The sequence below is a fragment of the Anser brachyrhynchus genome, assembly GCF_964034855.1.
Source record: "Anser brachyrhynchus genome assembly, chromosome: 6".
Classification (NCBI taxonomy): Eukaryota; Metazoa; Chordata; class Aves; order Anseriformes; family Anatidae; genus Anser; species Anser brachyrhynchus.
Genome location: NC_137700.1, coordinates 20706727 through 20725866, shown reverse-complemented (window position 1 = coordinate 20725866; position 19140 = coordinate 20706727). Strand labels below are relative to the sequence as shown.

At 46.0% G+C, this 19140-nt stretch overlaps 1 protein-coding gene across 3 annotated transcripts in view; it reads left to right on the top strand.

Moving 5' to 3' along the window:
* Positions 1-19140, top strand: part of MICU1 (mitochondrial calcium uptake 1) — a 97026-nt gene that overhangs the window by 2146 nt on the left and 75740 nt on the right. For 2 of the 3 annotated variants that reach the window (XM_080598373.1, XM_080598372.1), the window contains exons 3-4: positions 1619-1707; positions 12104-12265. In XM_080598373.1, the coding sequence (XP_080454499.1) occupies positions 12105-12265 (161 nt within the window). In that variant the 5' untranslated portion in view covers positions 1619-1707; position 12104. Of the gene's footprint in view, positions 1-1618; positions 1708-12103; positions 12266-19140 lie in introns of those variants that run through there. The other variant, XM_080598374.1, reaches the window with a different exon arrangement.

Here is a 19140-nt window from a genome sequence, read left to right as displayed (position 1 = left end):
CTGATGTGCGTTTGATGAAAAGCAAGGAGCAGCCAAAGGCTGTTGGAAGCTCGTCTGGTGACTTTGCTTTTCCCCTACAGCCCCGTGCAGCAGAACTGTCTGAAAGCACGCTTGGTTAGTCCACAGCACTCGTGGACTCCTTTGTAGGGCGCTGGGTTGTCTCATCACTGCTGGGATTTGATTTTGTTTCAAGTCGCACGTGAGACTTAGAGAAAAAATAATTCTCTTATGCCACCTGTCTTTGGACTTTGCTGGAAAAGCCAAGTGGGACGGTGGGGAAGGGGCAGGGAGACAGGGAGCAGAAATAACTCTGAATGTGCTGCGTCGTGCTAAGTGTGGAGTCTCTGCTCTCTCGTTTTGATGTATTTTTGTTGTTGCTGTGAATAATTGCCAACAGTGTTGTTGCCAGGGCTACTTGAGTTGTTGCTAATTTAGTTTTTAAAGCTAATGTCAAAACGTTTTTCTTAATAGTTGTTTGTTAAACAGCTTTGATTTCACTGAACGGCCAAACCGTTTGATGTGCAGTTTGTCTTTTGAAGGACCTGCGGGGTGAATTTGGGTTAATAAACTGCTGAGAGCGTAGAAAGGCTTGATTTCCATCGCGACATGATTTACCTATACTGTATTTGCCTTTAGTTTAATTAGCCACTTGGGAAAGGTGGTAAAATTGAGTGAGGGCATCAAAATCTATCTTGACCTCCTTTGGAGAGGGTGTATCATGGTGTACACCAAACAACTTTTTAGTGTTTAATGATTAGGAAAAGTGTGTTGTGTTTTTTTTTTCCCCTGGGGGCAGTTGTCAGGCTTTTCTACGCATCAGGGCAGGGGAAACAATTTTAAGTGCTGAGGTGTTGGAGAGTCGATATCTGTAGGGAAGGGTTTTCTCTCCTTGGAGCTTCGTGGGGTGCCTGGACTAGAACGGAGTGGGAGAGCGTGCTGCAGGCCAAGATCTTTAATATTGACTGCTTAAGGATGAATAAATAAGGCATGTATATTATATTTGAGATCTTCCTTAATGCAGTGGGCTACTCTTCCAAACAGCTTGTGGATTTCTTGCTCAGCAGGGCCCTGGCTCGTTGTTTGTGCAGGGTTTAAGGTCCTGACCATCAAAGTACCTGCGTGTGTGGGGAAGCCGCGTGCATTTGGGCAGCAAGCAGCCTGCCCAATTACACCCAAAAAAGCATGAAGTGTTGGGGAAGATCTCCAAGAAGGTCCTGATGTTGTTTTGGGGAATTTGCTGCGAGCTTTGTTAATGTTAATGAGACAGAGACCACCGAGTGGCTCAGTGCAGAAAGTTGTTTTAATCGGGTCCAATGACTAGAATTACGGAGACCAAGCAAGGCAGGGCTTTGCTAGGCTTTCTCCTCTAGAAACACAGGTGCCAGCTCAGACTTGAGTTATAGCAAAGGCCTGGCTGGCCTTTTTTCAGCTGCATGACCATTCTTTCCTTTTCTGGCTTTGTTTGGCAGGCAGTGTGAGGTGCGAGTGCTACAGCAGGAGTACTGGGGGTGATGTGTGTGAGCACTGCTATGCAGAGCCCAACTGCCAGGAGGGAAACTATATGAAACCTGCTGCAGCTGACAGTTTTAATCTTTATTATGTTTTCTCTCATTTTTAGAACACAGCCCTACAGTCGTTGAGAGAACTTCCTGCATTCTTCATGACTGCTTGACCCACCAACAGGGAGCGAGTACGCTTACGAGGCAGGTAAGGATGGTGCTGCTGCCTGTTGGGGCCCTTCTTTCCCCTACTTCTAATTGTGCTGAACTAATTATCTGGCTGACATTTACCCCTCAAGCTGCCCTGCTTGGAATTACTCCCGTTCTGAGGTGTTGACCCAGAATTTTCCCCCATGCTGCAGGAAGCAAGGTTTCCTTTCTGCAGGGTGAAGAGTTGTGCTCACATTTTTGTTGGATGTGGGAACAGGAATGAAGCAGACGTGGGAGCGAGTGGTGGAAGAACTCTGCCTGGCGTTCCCTGCCAACCCAACCCCAGTTTTACCATGTTGATAAGACATAAAACAGAAAAACAACTCTCTGTTTGTGTGTGCTCAGTTAAAACTTTGTGAGCGTAGGGAGATATTTTAAAAAAAAAAGCTGAGTAAAGATGTTTAAACCATGTGCTCTGCAGCAAACACATTCTGGCATCTTCCATGCCCACTTCTCCGGGATCTGGCGGGGTGGCCACTGGTTTCAGGTTTATAGGTTTATAAACCTTTTCAGATTTATAGATTTATAAGCCTTTAGGCTTATAATCATCTGCTTGAATTCTGTGCTGGTCAGTGGTATGCTAGTCTAATGGACATATTCAACAGTGTATTTTAAGTCTGTGTAACCCGTTACCAACTCGTGTTTGCTCTCAGGATGAGGAGAGGTTCCTCTCGTACCTCTTAGGCTGGGAAGTCAGCTTCCCCGATAAGCTGCTGGTTGTGGTTGCGTTTTCGGAGGACAAATCAGACCGTTACCCTCGGGCAGTTTAACAGGACAAGCTGCAAGACCTGCGAACAGTTTGGAGTCTCAGGAGGCCTGGGATAAGTGCTGCGGGTGTTTCTGGAGATTAGTGTCTGTTGGAAGGCATGTATCTGCCTCCTGCAGGGTTCGTACCAGTTTGTTTTGTCTGTTGTGCTTCTCCTCAACAGTGTATGTAAGCTGCACTTGTTACAGGCTAGCAAAGTACTTCAGTGTTTGGTTTATTGGTACCTGTGGGCAGTTTTTTTGTCCATAAGAAGATAATAATATGTTTAGGGTGCAGAACCCTGTGCTGAGCTTAAAACCAACTCGATTCCATCTTTTGGCACACCCAGAGCCTTGGGGGACCCCACTGCGTGCATTCAGAGCCGCCCCTACCAGCTGGCTTTCTTCCCCTTGGCAAGAGGTGTGCTCTGTTCAGAATAATCTTCAATTACTAGCGTTTAATATCACTACATTACTTTGAAAGGCCAGAATAAGCCTTGCTTTGAGGCAGTATTCCATAAGCAGTACATTTTTCAGCTGATATTTGAGGGACCCGTCAGTTATGTTTAGATCCAGAATGTGCAAACAGCTATTCCTGTATTTCTCAAGCAAAATAAGTCGTGTAGCAATCGTGTTAGGTTTATTACAGAAATGTTGTTGGATGCTGTTCCATTTGCTGCAGTAACACTTCCTGAGATGGACTGAACTGGGATATAAAAATACTTATTTAATTCTTCCCAGTTTTCAGTGCCTTTGTTGGTGCATGGTGTTTTAACACAGTTCAGCGTGGTATCTCTGGGAACGCTTCTGCGCCACAAAATGAGACTGTAAAGTCTGAGCTGCAACAAACTGTGTAAGCACATACCATCCAAAAGTCTTTGACAGGTTTGTCCTCAGTGGAAGAGATTTAAGGTGCTATAAAATGGAAAAAATAGGCAGTTGGATGGTTCAGATCGTGTAGTATTTCACTGCAACTTCTGCGAAACTGTCTGAAAAGTCCTTGACTAGTAAATTCTCAGTTACCTTGGCCTGCTTCCTTGTCTGTGACGGCGGTGACTGTTTTTCCCCAAGGAAATCTGTCGTAGAGTTTTCCTTCGTGCGGTCTGGGTTGAACCTCTGTCGAGAGTAATGGGGTAGCTGGGTGTGCTGGGGTGGGAACGCACGGCCAGGGGCAGGTGTGCTGCTTATGCTGGTGTATGATAGCCATGGATGTGTAGCCTGAAAAGTCTTGTGTAAATGGCCTTTGTTTCACTGCAGGGCTTCCTCACTGTCCCTGTGGCCTCTGACAGCTTGTCACCCTTGTTCTGTCCCCCAGCAAACAAACCTGTGGCTTCAGGTAATGGTTTTCAGGTTTTGCGTTTTAAATAGGAGATAGCTGGCTTCTCTGGTGGTTTCGATTTAAGTCTCCAGGGTTACTCAAACTCAAACCCTTGGGTTTTTCCCCTTACTGCTAGAATTCTTAGGTCTTTAATGTGAAACCAAAGACCATCAAGTAGACAGCTTTGGTGGACTGCGAGGTCAAACCCCTGCTGAGGGGCACTAGGCTTTTTGGCTCGCCTGGATGTCATCCTGCAGGGCGGGATGTGGTGGGAACCAGTCTCCTTTTTCTCCTCTCACATTCGAATTAGCCCAATAACCTGTTGCTGGAAAAGCAGCTGCAGCAGATCAGACTTGCTTTTCTTTTTTCTTTTTTTGGCAGTCAGTGCTCTTCTATTGAATTAGCAAGTAATTCCTGCCTGGTAGATGAAATGCAGATGCTGCGACCTTTGTGTTTGTTTTGGTGATATTTGTATTTAAAAGTTGTTGGATACTTTAAAGTGTGGCTTTCTGGCCAGGAGAGCGATTTTCTAAAGAAGCAAGTGGTCCTGGCTGGGTTAGGTGATGTTTCTGTTGCGGACATTGTAGCAGGGAGAAATGATTGTATGGTGAACTGAAATTCTCAGTGAGTTAACAAGTCATTTTCCTCCACATTGCAGAGGAAAAAAGGTACAGACTGTGCTGTATCAAATTGTGAGATGATCCTCTGCTTGTCTACCTACAAAAAGAAATTATTTTTTTTTCAGGAACTGAATGTGTGTCAGCAGATATCTCGTCTAAATTAACACATTCACAGTGTACTGAAGCTTTAATTTTTTTCCGTTTACTTATTTTTTTTCTCCCAGCATCATTTTGTTTTGAAATGTTTATTCATCAAGAATTAACATCACTTTTCTTAGAGCCAAGTAAGCTGTAAACACCTCTTAAATCTCCCTTAGCTGCTCTGGAATTTGTTGTTTGCATGATGTACAGGTAGGTGGCTGTCAGCAGCAGAAGCCTCAGGGAGGGTCTTTCCACTTGGTGTGAAAGTGAGGAATTCTCAGGAAAAAGGGGTAATGAGTGCAAAAAAAACCTAAGGCCCTTTTTGTTATCATTTCCTAATGGGCTGTTTAGGAATGGGTCCTTGGCAGTGCTTCTGCGACTTGTCTCAGCCCAGCTTACTGTTTGTGTTCTCCCCGTGGGGTGCCCAGGGGGACTGCTTTACTCTGTTCCAATGTGTCCATGTAGAGTTCGCTTTCTCCCTGTCCCAAACATCACCTTTCTTTGTTCAAATTGCTAGATCACATCCCATCGACACAAACTGCAAGGCAAGTTAAATCAGTGGGGTCATTAAGCAGATGTTTTCCTGCTGGCTGTGATTTTCTGCAGAAAAAAAGGCACAAATGTTTCCTACCCCTGTACCAACAGCTCTCTGACAAACCTTTTCTCCTTCAAATCAGTGTAATTTTTTTCTTCCTGTGAAAATGCCTCTACGCTGCCTGCTTCTGTGGCTGCTCAGGCGTTTGCAGAGATGGCCTGATTATTTGAGAACAGTTATTTGGAAAAGAAAACTTCACTTTGGGCTGATAAAGGTAGAAGCAGTTCAATAAGCAGGGTCGTTATCTTTATTAAGGGATGAGGTAAGATGTTTTACAGCTCCAAGAGTTACTGAAAGGCTTCTGAGGTTGTCGTCTTTTCTGGAAATTATGGTCATGTTTTCTGTGTAGAAAAGCCGCAGAAACGGATGCAATTGAGCGCAGGGGGAGAGAAAAGGAGGACTTTAACCAGGAAAAACCAGTATTTAGCTGTGCTCGTTTCTGTGGAAGTTTGTAGTTGGCCCTTAAAAAGCTCCGCTGCCTTCCTGGAGTCTTGCTGTCTCAAGCAGCGATTAGATAGCGCCTTCAGCAGGGATAAGATATTTTCAGTGCCTCTGTAAAGCATATAATTGGTTTATATGTGGCTGAGCATGTTTTTCTTTTATTTCTCGGAAGCTGCAGTTCTTGGTGCCTGCGTGCATTCCCGAGTCCTCTTCAGCCAGCAGGTTGGATGTTGCTGCTCAGCTTGCCAGGCAGCGCTGCTTCTGCGCTCTTAAATCGGGCCTAAACTAAACTAAACTTAGTTTAGTTTTTAATTAAACTAAAAGTTGGCACCACAGCTTTTACCCTAAGGGGGCCTTAGGTGTCTGAAGGTGCCTGGGTAAAGATCTGTCCCCAGTGGGTAAACGTTCCTGCCTCCCTTTCCAAGGCAAGGTCAGGACCAAGTTAATTAGTGGGTTAGCTAGTAAATAAACCCGTTGTGATTACTAATCATGCTGTATTAAAGCTAGGTTGAAAATCTTGTGTGCATCTTCCCAATGTGTTGTACTTCCTACTCAGCACTAAAAATCAGTGAAATTGCTTCCAGTTTTGTTGTTTTCTTAGAGCAGCTGATAGTTAAGTGAAATGGAGGTTTATGTTACTCTAATACTGCTAACAGTATGGACGTGCACATTAAATCGAGGGAGAATACGTGTAAAAGTGGTGGTAGTACAGGTTTGATTCCACCTAGCCATGTTTTTGCTGTTTTATTTTTTGCTTTGAGAACCTCATAATGCTGAATGGATCCATTTGACAGAATAAAAGCAACTCATGAGATGAGGATGCCGTAAATAATGGAATATTGATGGGTATCACCTGGGTGAATGGGTGTACTAAGTAAGCCGTGTTAATGGCAGGGTGATTGCTGAACACTCAAATGTGTTCCAGTGCAATGTTAAACTGAGATTTTAAACACCAAGAGCTTCCTAATCAGCACCAAGGGCTTTCTGCATGAATCTTTGACAGTTTAAAGCTACCAAGAAGTCTCTGTGCTGAAGCTAGAGATTGGCCGGAGCAGGTTTGACGTGCACAAATAGGAAGATATGGCCAGGAAGCCCTCGTCCTGTGCCTTTTCCACCATGGAAGGCGAGCTCCAGAGTTTGTCCAGAAAGAAGGAGTGCAGGTGTAAATGATAGCATAAGGGGAAATCTTTAAGCTCAGACCGTCTGATTTATTTCCTGACTGGTTCACTTTCAGGACTGAGGCGTTTAGGAAGAGGTGAGCCGTTGCTGTAATGACAGTTAAAAAGAAATTGCCAAGCTGTGGTCTAGCTTTCTGTTAAAGATCTGGCTGTGTGAGGAATTGATGCTTTGCAGACAATCAATCAGCCTGAACTGTGCTCTGAAGCAAGCGCAGTTCCCCTCCCTGGTGAAATGGATGTGATCAAGCATTGCCCCAAACTCAAACCCGAGAAGAAATTACTTTTGCTATTAGATTTCATCTTCATTCTCAAAACTGATTTATGAGCCTTGGTAAGCTAATAACTTCAGTAACGTGAGTAATCCTTCATCTGAAAGGAGCACTAGGTAAGCTGAAAATTGGGAGTTGGAGGATGGAAAAAAGCAGGAGGAGTCGGGTCTGTCTTGGGGATGGGAGAAGAAATGGATCCAGACTCTTCTGTAGGTCGAGTTCACCTCTGGGGCAACCTTCCTATGAATTACACTTGTGCAGGTCTCTGAACAGTACTAGGGTCAAACGGGAAGTGAGGAGAAGTCAAAATAACTTGTGTTCAGGCTGACTTCATGCTACACAGGTTACAGAAATAGTGTTCATCGACAGGAGTGAAACATGCGCACGCAGACATGATTTTGAGAAACCTGCAGCTTAGGCCTGCTGCAAAAGTACAGAGCGTGTTAATTTTCACCAAAGGCAACCAAAACGCCTTCAGACCGAGTGGCCTTTCATATCCCGAGGGTACCTGCGTTGTCTGGTTTTCCTGTTAGGTTTTAATGCCACTCCCAGTTTGGGCAGGTGCATGATTTGAGTGTTTGGTTGGGGGCAGGTTTGATCCTTCCTGGTTTTTGCATCGCAGACTCATCTAAGTATATCAAGCCAGCACACTCGTGTTATTAATTCTGTGGTCTTAAGCTTAAATTGGTTAACACAACTTTAGGGGACTGGCCATCCCTTCTGCTTGGCCCTTAGGATGAGAAATGTGGCCCCGAGTTGGCAGCTTCTGGCACCTCAGTGCAGTTCCACTGATCCTTGTGACACCGTTAAACGATGGGCTTGCAGAACCAAGGCAGAGCTCGCTGTAGAGCTGTGGTCCCTGACCTCCCTGTCAGAGCGTGTCTGATGCTGGAACAAGTAAGAGCAATACTTGTAATGCCTTTAGTAGTATCCAGAGGTGCTTTCAAGGCTTTTTGGATGCAGGTTTACTCCGTGCAGCTTCAGAGCTACGCAGAAAGGTGCCTCCTGCAGGTGAGCTGCCATGCCACAGGTCCCTGTAAGAGGAGGGAAGAGCTTGTCCTCCTGGTAGCTTCATGTGTTTTTTGCAGTGGGTCTGTTTCTTTAACACCACCCAAGTTGTTGTGCAGTTTTTCCAAGTGCCGCATGAAACCCTGCTGGGTTTTCCGCGTGAATCAGTTCTGGGTACCCAAAAACCCCATCCCTTTGGGTTGTGCTGCCCAAAACCATTGTGCCGGGTTCTTCTCTTAAATGACCCAAGTGAAATGCCGGCTGTTGTGGTTCTCAACCACAGGCTTGGTATCCCACAGACTATCCAGGGGTGTGAGTCTGATGGAGAAGAAAACCTCGGTGCTGGCAGTCTGCAACTACAGGGTTAGTACTGAATACGGGGTGATAATACTCGTGACCCACACAGTGTTGTTACAAGGCATGTGTTGGGGCTGGAAAGATGCACCTGAGCTGTGAGCAGCAGTGCACTTCACTGGCCTGTGCTTACTGCGGGAGATGCACTGAACCTTTTCATGGGGTAAAACTGGCCAAAAAAAAAATGGTAAAAGTGCCTGAGATGGAACTAGGTGAGGAACTCTCTTCTCGTGGCTGCTGGGCTGTCTTGGTGCGCTCTGACAATATCAAACTTGGGTTTTTAATAAACACGTGGCCCAAGAAAGCCCTTCCAGTGGCTCTGTCTGTGCCAGTCCCTGCAGAAGACTTTATGCCTAAGCAAAGCCTTGTAAATGCAAATCTTTTTTTTTTTTTTGGAGATGATCTTACTATGTAAATATTTTTCATTTAAATTTACAATTGACATTCTGCACTAACGCGCAAGCTTGCCATGTCGTGGTAAAATTGTTCAAATAAGAAGTGCCTGCGAACCCTTCCCTGATTAAAAATTAAACAGCCATCACCTTAGTCAGTTACTGTTCTTCCTCTCACGTGCTTGCACCACTGAGGCCAGCTTCAACACCAAGCAGTTGTTTTAAGTGTGCTCTGCCTTTCAAAAAGGACCACGCTCAGCTCTGTGGATCAGACGAGTCCCCCTTCCCCAGGCTGGGCTCTCAGTCCCGAAGCCATCAGCTAACTGGGGCACTGGAAAAGCAAAGCAGCAGCAAGTCTTTTTGTTCTTTTTGGTGTATGCATAAAAAAAATTGGGGAGATGAGGTCCTGCATGCAAACATCCAGGGTCGGACTCCTGATGCTCTAGACATGGCACGAGGGGGAAAGCAGAGAGCCTGTCTGAGTTTCCTTGCGAAACAGGCTGCCAGAGGGAGGGTCGTTTATGGAAAATAAAACATCCGCATTCAGCAAGAATGCATATAGCTGTTGAAATAATTTGCATTTCTTTTTTTAAAGCTATTTGCATGTCCTCTGCTTGAATGATGCCCGTTGTATCTGGGCTTGGAAGCGGTGCTTTTCTAACGGGTTTGTGGGTTTCCTGAATTTCAGATGCCAGCACATTTCATGTTAAATTACAAATACAAGAGGATTTACTCTGCCGGAGCTGGGGCAGAAACCCGTTAAACTACAGAGCTGCACCGCAGTGATGTGCGTGGGGACAGCCAGAGACCGAGGTGCTTTGCCAGGTCTCTTAGCAAGGGAAATCCATTTCTGGGTCTGGGATGTGGTGGTTTTGTTGGCTGGGTTGGTTTGGGGTGTTTGGGAGTGGCTCTGAGGAGTGAGCTTTGAGGCGTGTTGAATGAAGTCGCCAACAAACAAAAAAATGACCTACATGTAGATCCAAAATGACCTGATTGTAGCAGTAATCTGTTGAACAGGTTGCTAGCACATCAAGAAAACTTGTTTAGTCCCAGTTTTCGTTGCTCTCAGGTTAAGGCTTTTCTGAGCTACTCTGTACAAAAAAATAATTTCTTGTATTAAACCACGCAAAACTTGTGGGACCGTTTCTTACAGCAAGCTGTAACCATGTCAGTTCTTGGGAGTTTTGTTCTTTATCCCAGTTCTAGTCCTCATCCGAGTGGAGATCGTGCTGTTAAGTTTCTGGCTGCTGTAGGGCAAGATGCTTATTTTTAACCTCTTCGGAAGTTCTCACCTGCTTTCGAGTGATCTTGTCTTCAATGCCTGGAGTATTTAACAAAACCTACCTGTGATAGCATGGTGATTGTGATTAAAAAATTGGGACGTTGTGAAATTACAGATGGGAAGCATGGAAAACTCAGCCTCCCAAGTGCTTTTTTGATCTACAGTAAGTATATTCTTCATTTTTGAGTTGTTAGGGAAGCTGTCTGCTGCAAGTCCCAGGCAGCTGCTACCACGTGGGCCCTGTCTGGGTGAATATCCCAGCGCCAAGAGTGGGGATAACTTGGATGAAGCTGGTAATTCGGTGTTTCCTGGGACTCAGTGCATTTATGCAGTATGAAAGCCACCAGGCTGAAATCTTGTAAAATCTTTTACAGCTCAAGAGTCAGCACCGTGGGGCTTGATTTTTCATTTTGACTGATGAAATGATCCTGGCAGCGCTTCCCTTATCCATTACATCTTGTGCATGTGGAGCTGTAATTAGGAGGGGAAACTCGAGTGAGGGCCGCATTAGCTTCTCTGTGAAAATAACACTTGCAGATTTTTCTCTGCATACGTAACAAATTCATCCCTGGAGAAGAAACAGGAACATCAGGTTTGTGTAGGATGGAAATAATTTGAAATAAGAGCTGGTTTTCATAACAAAATCTTCTATTGTTCCGAGCTGCAGAGGATTGGAGAACAGGCACTGCTGGCTTGCTGAATTCCATTAAAACGTTGATTTTAAGCCTATTTATTTTTAAAGGAATCAACAAAATGGTGATGCTGACTGCAGGCTTAGTTGTTAACGTGTGCCCAGAGGAATACAAACTCCGTGCTGCTCAGAGAGGTAGAGCTGGGCATAGCGTGCCCACGGACCAGGACGGCGCAGACAGGAGAGCAGGGTGCATCTCTGCTGGCATTTTGTGTTGCACAAGCAGGTAGAAACCACCAGTTGTAACTTTATATTTGTATTCTGTGATTATTTATTCACTGCCTGGCAATATTTGAGCAGAACAGCGAGAATGGGTAATGAAGGTGGAAAAAAAATCAGGCCACCGCTTTCCATTTTTGGTGTTTTTGCTGGCCCTGGGAATTCTTCCAAAATTCTGCTCCCAACTTTTCCTTAAATCAAGGCCTTTCCATGCTTTGTCATGCATGGGTTGACCCCTGTGATCAGAAGACTGAATTTGCATCTGTTTGAAGTAAAGCCTTTTTTCCCCAAACAACCAAAAAAAAGAGCAGCTTTCCTTTTTGAAGTGAACATTTGCCCTTAGTCTTCAATTTTGTGAGCTAGCAAAAATTGCTTCGACTCCTATAGCTCGGGTATGTTATCAGGTGATGTTTCTGCAGTTCAGATTTCTCCATTGTAATAATGTTTAGATTTGTAGGTCTGGGTTTTCATTCGTCTCCAAACTGTTGTGTGTGTAACAGGGTACAGATTGTATTTTACGAGCTTTGACATTTTGAAAGTTGCCTGCTACTTAAAGTTGAATATAAATGTTTTGCTCCAGGCTAGCTAAAAAAAAGAAAGTGGTTTAAGAACAGTAGGGTTTTCTTAGGGAAGCTTAAAATGAATGAGGTTTTTCCTACCAGGTTGGTTTGCTTGTTATTTGGTTTAACTTGCTTTCTAAAATCCATCTGTCTTTCCCTCTGGCAAATGGCCATTACTCACTTGGTGTAGTTGCTTTCAAGATCTGCTTGGATCTTCTATGCCCTGGCAGTTGAACAGGGACATACAAATATTTCCTCTTAATGAAATCTGATGGGGAAAGGTTGAAGAGGAATTCAAAAAATGCTGTAAGGGCAGCTAAGTAGGATGTGACAGCAAGGTGTGTTAGCCAGGTGTGTGCCAAGATGTAATACTTCTAATTTGCTGCTTATTAGACAGGTTACACCCCTATTTCTGGACAGCTGATGATCAGCTGTGACAGTTATTTTGTGCCATTTTTCCCGTTTCAGGAAAACACAGACTGCTGGTTGGACGCTAGCATCCTTCCAGGCTGGGGGTCAGCGTGAGAGTCGGCTGCTCAAAACTGTTTGTTCCTTTAATAATACATTGTTCTTGCTCAACAGGATGTTTCGTCTTCGATTTCTTCCTGCCGCAGCAGGGCTGGCTGCTGTTTCGCGGCGTTACCACGGGGCAGCACATCACCCCAGGACCAGGCGTAGGCTCGTGGTGGCGGCTTTCATAGGGACGACTGCGGTGACAGCAAGCGCCAGGCTCCTTTGGCAGAGGTAACGTTTCTCTTATTTCTTGCCTCAGGCCTCCTGCAGCTCTAGGTCCTGTGATAAGTGCCTGCAGATGGGCTTCAGATCTGCAGGAGACTTTGTAAAGTGTTATTGCTGGTTCTGCGTCTGCTGCATGGAAGGAACAGGATGTGCTGCTGGTGACCCTCTGTGGAGCTTCTTGCTGTTCTGAGTGGTCAGAGAGATTAAACAAAGCTCAGGGCTGCAGAGTTTCCTTCTGTAGCTGTCTCCCATGCAGGCTGTTTGCCCTTGGTGGGGTCTGCTGCCAGGCTTCTTCCTGCGTGGTGATGCTGCCTGGGTCTGTGGTGCTGTGCAAACAAATCAGTTGACTCAGCCAAGCTGGGTGACAACGCAATGCTTTCAGCTTCTGGCAGGGCTGCAAAGGGCGGTGTGCTGGGCCAGGGGATGCTACACTGCTTTTCTTTATATTCTGCTGGCTGCTTCACAAATAAAACAACAAGGAGGTGCCGAAGGGGATGGTCTGTCCTTCGCCAGTCAGGTATCTGCAAGCAAGACTCGTGGTTTTTAAAGGGCTGGAGTCAGTGTACCTACTGACAAAGCTCAAAGCTTGATTTCATAACTGCAAGGAGAATGGTGATCTCTGTGCCTGCCTGCGATGCCCCTTGCTGAACCCTGGGCCTGTGCCACATCTGAAGTAAATCAAGGACTCTCTTCACCTGTCTTGAAACATGAAAGCAGTGTGGCACCAGCCGTGTCACTTGAGTTCCTGGCTGCAATTAGAGCCTGCAAGTGAAGTCACTGCTGAAAACCCACCTCCCTTCATTCCAGTGTTAGGTGGTTTGTTGGCTTTCCGTGGGCCTCTTTGGCTAGAAGGCTCTAGTTTTAATATAACGGGAAGAAGAAGATGCTAATTGTTCTGGCTGTTCCTAGAGTTGTCAACCATGGTGTTGCCTTTTTAAGAGTTGCTTGGATCAAGGAGAATGCCGTGATCCAGCAGCGTCAGCTTACACTACATTTTACAAGTAATCCACAGTTACATAGTTCATCCTTATCTGCAGGACCTGAATGCGCAGCTGTGCAGAGGAGGAGGCTGAATGCCTCTGTGGTGATGGCCAAGATAACGCCCTTTGCAGGCAGGGAATCGAGCATGTTTTCTGCTTGAAACATCCTCTGTGTGATCACCAATTAGGCAGGGCATAACGTCCTACCTCAAGCTCTCCCAAAGACACTGAGGTAGCATCTCCCTCCTGCAGCAGGTTCACCCCTGCTTCTGGAAACAGCCGAGTTGTTACCTTTTACCAGGAGGACGGTGCTGCCTGCAGCAGAGCTGCTAATGGTATGATGAGTGCTGGGGCTGGGTAATCTGCAGGAGTGGTCTTAGCTCCAGGAGTACTTGGCTGCTCCTCAGGCCCCTGGGAGCTGTGACCAGGCATGACCTTGCGCAGGTGAGAGCACCGATAAAATCAGATACAGGCAGTGTCTTTGCAGTGGCGTGGTCCGTGATCTCCTGAGTCCTGATCAGTCTGCAGCGACTTACTCTGATTTTTTTCCTTTCTTTGCTCTCTTTTTTTTTTTTTTATAAATTTGTAAAACACTGAACAGATTTGTATGGACTTTGAAGATCTTCTTTGAGCTATCAAGTAAATCCACAATGCCTGTAATTGTAAAACAGAAGTACGTCCAGGCATACGGTATTCATTTAATTACTTGACATACAGCTGTTAAATAAGGAAGAACAAAACTGATGCTTGGTATAGAAAATACTTCCTACTGGCACCTGTAGGACATCTCACCAGACTTTCAAATAAGCATTTTAACGATTTAAATAAATGGGAGATGAGAATGTCTACATTTTCTTTCTTTCACAATATAAATTGGGTGATCGCTAGAGATGAAGAATAAGCACAGGTGAATTCAAAGCACTTACAATGATATCCTGGGATATTAAAGTAAGGGGTAAGTATAATGAATTAGTTATAAAAGGCAAATACATAATACATCTAGCTGGGGCACAGGGATTAAATAAGCCAAAGGTCAGTGAAAATGTTATTTATAAACTACAGAGCAAAACATGCATCCATCTGTTTGTGTGCCCATATTTACATTAACGAGGGATTATGATTTATTAAACGCTGAATTGGTATGGAAAAGGGGGGCAGGTTAGGGAGGATCTTTGTGTAACCAGGTCGGTTGGTGCAGTTAGCCTGCGAGACAGACGTCATGTTGGTTTTCCTTCGGGTAGTTAAGCAACTGTGCTGTTGTTGTGAAACCTCGCCGTGCAGCACAGCTAGCCTCCTGAGGGCTTTCCCAGGCATTTCCTAAGTGTGGCTCTCTTAGCATCGCAAAGAAGTAACGTTCCTCTGATGGTAGGTGACACTAATGAGGAATGTGTGCTTGCTAATATTCTGCGTAGCCTGAGATGGTCCCTTATTGGAGCTGGGGTGCTTCCTTGCCCTTTGAGTGAGGAAGGTAGTAAGTGAATCATAGAATCATAGAATATCCGGAGTTGGAAGGGACCCATAAGGATCATCTAGTCCAACTCTTGGCACCGCACAGGTCTGCCCAAAGTTTAGACCATGTGACTAAGTGCACAGTCCAATCGCTTCTTAAATTCAGACAGGGTTGGTGCAGTGACTACGTCCCTGGGGAGCTTGTTCCAGTGTGCGACCACCCTCTCAGTGAAGAACCTCTTCCTGATGTCCAGCCTAAACTTCCCCCGCCTCAGCTTCACACCGTTCCCGCGGGTTCTGTCTCTGGTGTTTACAGTGAATAGGTCACCTGCCTCCCCACTCCCCTTCGCGAGGAAGTTGTAGACCGCGATGAGGTCCCCCCTCAGCCTCCTCTCCTCCAGGCTGAACGGGCCCAGTGCCCTCAGCCGCTCCTCATACGTCTTCCCCTCTAGGCCCTTCACCATCTTCGTCGCCCTCCTCTGGACACTCTCCAACAGGTTAATGTCCTTTTTGTACTGTGGTGCCCAGAACTGCACACAGTACTCGAGGTGAGGCCGGACCAGCGCAGAGCAGAGCAGGACAATCACCTCCCTCGACCGACTAGTGATGCTGTGCTTGATGCATCCCAGGGTACGGTTGGCCCTCCTGGCTGCCAGGGCTCACTGCTGGCTCATATTCAACCTGCTGTCAACCACAACCCCCAGATCCCTCTCTGCGGGGCTGCTCCCCAGCGTCTCGTCGCCCAGTCTGTACGTATAGCCAGGGTTGCCCCGTCCCAGGTGCAGGACCCGGCACTTGCCTTTGTTAAACTTCATGTGGTTGGTGATCGCCCAGCTCTCCAATCTGTCCAGATCTCTCTGCAAGGCCTTTCCACCCTCATCAGAGTCCACAACTCCTCCAAGTTTGGTGTTGTCGGCAGATTTGCTCAAAACACCTTCTAGTCCTACATCCAAATCATTTATAAAGACATTGAAGAGGACTGGCCCTAGAATGGAGCCTTGAGGGACCCCACTAGTGACCATCCACCAGCCAGATGTGGCCCCATTTACCACAACCCTTTGAGTGATGCTCCTCTGCAGGCTATCAGGGAATTTTCTTTAAGATGACACTTTTGTGGGATGTCTTCCTCTTTTTGCTTTCCTGTATTCTTTTTCTGCGCTAAAGCATTAGACATAGGCTAGATCAAGAAGCAGCTGAGAATCTTACGCTTCTTGGACTAGGTAATTAGGAGATAATGCAGTGCTAGAGAAGAGCAGTAATATAAGAAAGATGCTCTCTGACTTGTTCTTATTGCTCCTCTGCATGGAGCAGCATGTCAGTGCCCTAACACTGCTCTCCTGACCTGTGGGAAGCGGCACTGCAACTGATCGGTACTGAAAGAAGCCACAACTTCCTGCTTCAAAACATTTCTTGTGCTTCTGGTGGTGAGGAACCTTGCAAAAATGTATTAATAAGGTGGTGCCTGTACCTGAACTTGCCGTGCTATGAAGACAGATGGGACTCTTCAGGTGGTTCTTATGAAAATCACGTGCAGCCTGAAACCCGCATGTGTCAGATTAATCATGCAGGATGTGCTTTGAGCATCATCAGAAGCAAATGGTGGGATAAGCAGGCCCACACAGGTAGAAGTGAAGGATGGAAAAGACAGACATAAACCCCAGCAGCTGGGTGACGTGAGACAGAGACTTCTTCCGTGTCCTCCTGGCTTGGTGGGATCTTCATGTTTGAGCTGTGTCAGCCCAAGCACACAGCGTGTAGCTTTCTGCGTAGCTGTCTGCTGCAGGCGTGGGGCTTGCTGCCCTCGCTGTCCTCCAGGAGCTCTTGCTGCTGCTTTCCGTGGTAAACATCTCGCCTAAGTATCAATACGAGCAGCCAGTGCTGCTCGGCTCGGCTGTGGTGAAGCATACTCCAGCAGTGCAAATAACTACGCTTGGAAGACTAATGAAGTTTACCCTTTCTAAGCAATAACTTAGACCCAAAGGATTGCCAGTTGGCAACAGAAGCAATTAAGCATCTGGGCATTAGTATAATGAACTGAATTAATGGGAATAAATCTTGGTGCAGTCATTGGCTAATCTGAGGAAGGCATTAATGTATGGGAGCTACTGAGCCTTACAGTTTGCAGCACACTCAGTGTTTATAAGAAGATATTAGTGGTACTCTTGTAAAACTCGCATCTTCTATTTCAAGGTCCAAATACCCATTTGGTGTGTTATTAGATGGCCACAGATCTTCCTCTCACGAGCCATGCTGACTGAATCGGTGGACATCTGCAAGTGCTTAGATTGGGATTTCGGTGCTGAAGCTTGTCACTCCAATCAACCCGGTATTGAGTGACAGGAACGAGCGAAGGTACCTTTCGGGGATGCAGAGGGATCTCTACAAGCAGTGTTACCAGTGCCGTTCCTGATTGACTGGAAGTATTTAGCTGTGCTTTCTTTCTTATCCTTCTCCAAATAAATTGGTGGTAAGGGTAAGACACCTGCGTTGCCCTGTCTCAGCAATGAGATCCTTTGCTTACCAGTGTGTTTGTTTAATGCATCCCCCTGGTTTTATTCCATGCTCTTCTGGTTCTTTCCCCCATCCTGTGCATAAGTTGAAGCAACCAAGTGTGAGTTACGTGCCTCCCAGCTGTGAAGGTATATCCTCATGCTGCTATAAGCTCTTGTTTTTCAGGTTCCGCTCCTTGTTGGCAAGTTGAGCTGTTTTGGTGCTGGCTGAAATAGGTTGAGAATTCGTTTCATCTTCACAATTTCTTCTTCCCTTCTTCCTCCACCCTGTTTTCCTTGAGCTATCCCATATCGATTCTCCAGTTGTTTCCTGGAAGTCGCTGCATAGGGGGGTACCCGTTCTTCTTCCTTGCTTTGCTGACCTTCACAGCTTTTTGTCTTCCTCACGTGGGTTTTGTCCTGGTACTTCTGGAATTAATTTTGAAGCTTAGATCAGCCCTTAGCAAACTGTTTAAGAATGCATTGCTTTTTTCCAGCAGAGTTGTAGGGACTTTAGAATAATTTGCTTAGAATACATTTTTAATGGCAGAATTGCTGGAAATAAGTTATGTCAGCTGAAACTGACTTTCATTGTTCTAGCAAAACAAAGGATACCACAACTCATAGTCAAGAGGAGAGAGAGCTGGTTTATAGTTGTAGCTGTATCAGGTGCTACTCAACATGATGCAGGAGAGAAGGTGTGGGGGGAGTGTGAACAGGTAGTACCCACTTTAGGCTATTTATATTTTGAGCTCTGCTCCATTTTTTAATTCTCATTGTGAGAGGTGGCAGAATTCAGGGACTATCCTTGGGACTGCTGTGCTGAGGATTTTCCTCTCAGGCTCGAAGACACATTGATCTATGAGTGGTGTGTTGAAAGAGCGCTGTGTCCTTCCTGGTGGCTTTTGGCTTCGTGTTATTTTTACCCGTGAGTATCAGGGGAAAGGAAAGAATCTGATGCTGGGGAATGAGCCAAAGTCAAAACTGGAGTCAATTAGGAAAACATCTGAACTGCTCCGCGGGGAGTGACCTCAGCTGAACCGCGAAGCTTGGAGCACAGGTATTGTCCTGAACACGCAGCCGGGGAGTTGGATCAGGGCATGAGCACGTTCACAGCATCTTATTTAAATCTTGCATAGCAAAACAGCTCCGGGCTTTGTGCAGAGAAGCCTGCTGGCAGTGCAAGAAGCTTCTTCCCAAACTGCCTTGGGACTTTGCTTCTCCTACAGGACCACGCTTTGAATCTTGTTTCATAACATGATAGGCACTGTTGGAACCCACGGTCTTTAATGCCACACGAAATCACGCTTTGAAATCTTTTTTAAACAATATGGGTGCCCTCTGGTGGCCACGTTCCCACCTGCTGCCCCCCCCCCCCCTTTAGACTGAAGACCTGGAAACGCCTGCTCACCGGGGGAGGAAGCAAGAAAAGCTGGGGCTGGGCATATTGCTCAGGAATGGAGGCTTTAGAAGAGAAGTCAGGCTAACCTTGGGTTTTGTTATTTATTTATTTTTTACTTTGGCAAACTTGTACAGCTTCAGCTGTCTCCTGCAGTTGGCTGCGGCTGAGACTTGCTGGTAAGAGCTATAAGCTCTTTATTTGATGTCTAGACCACATATGGGATGGTGTGTTGCTGCTGCTCTTGGGGCCAGCTGAAGAGAACAAAAGGCTTGTGAGGCCAAGGAGGCTGCATTTGATGTGACACGGCCCATCTGCTTCCAGTCTGCTGAAGCGGTTAGGGATTTGCAAGAGGTGCTGCCTGGGAAGGGAATAATGCTATTAAGTACTCTACAAAGATTTGTGCCACAGCAGAAGAGTTTAGTTGTTATTAATAGAGACGTAGTGGGGAATTGCTCCCTCCTTGACTTGCAGTTGAAGTCGCTGCAACTTTGGTCCAGGCAGCATGCAGCCAGATTACCTGCAGGGCGCAACTGAACGTGTCACGAGGTGGGGAGCAAATAG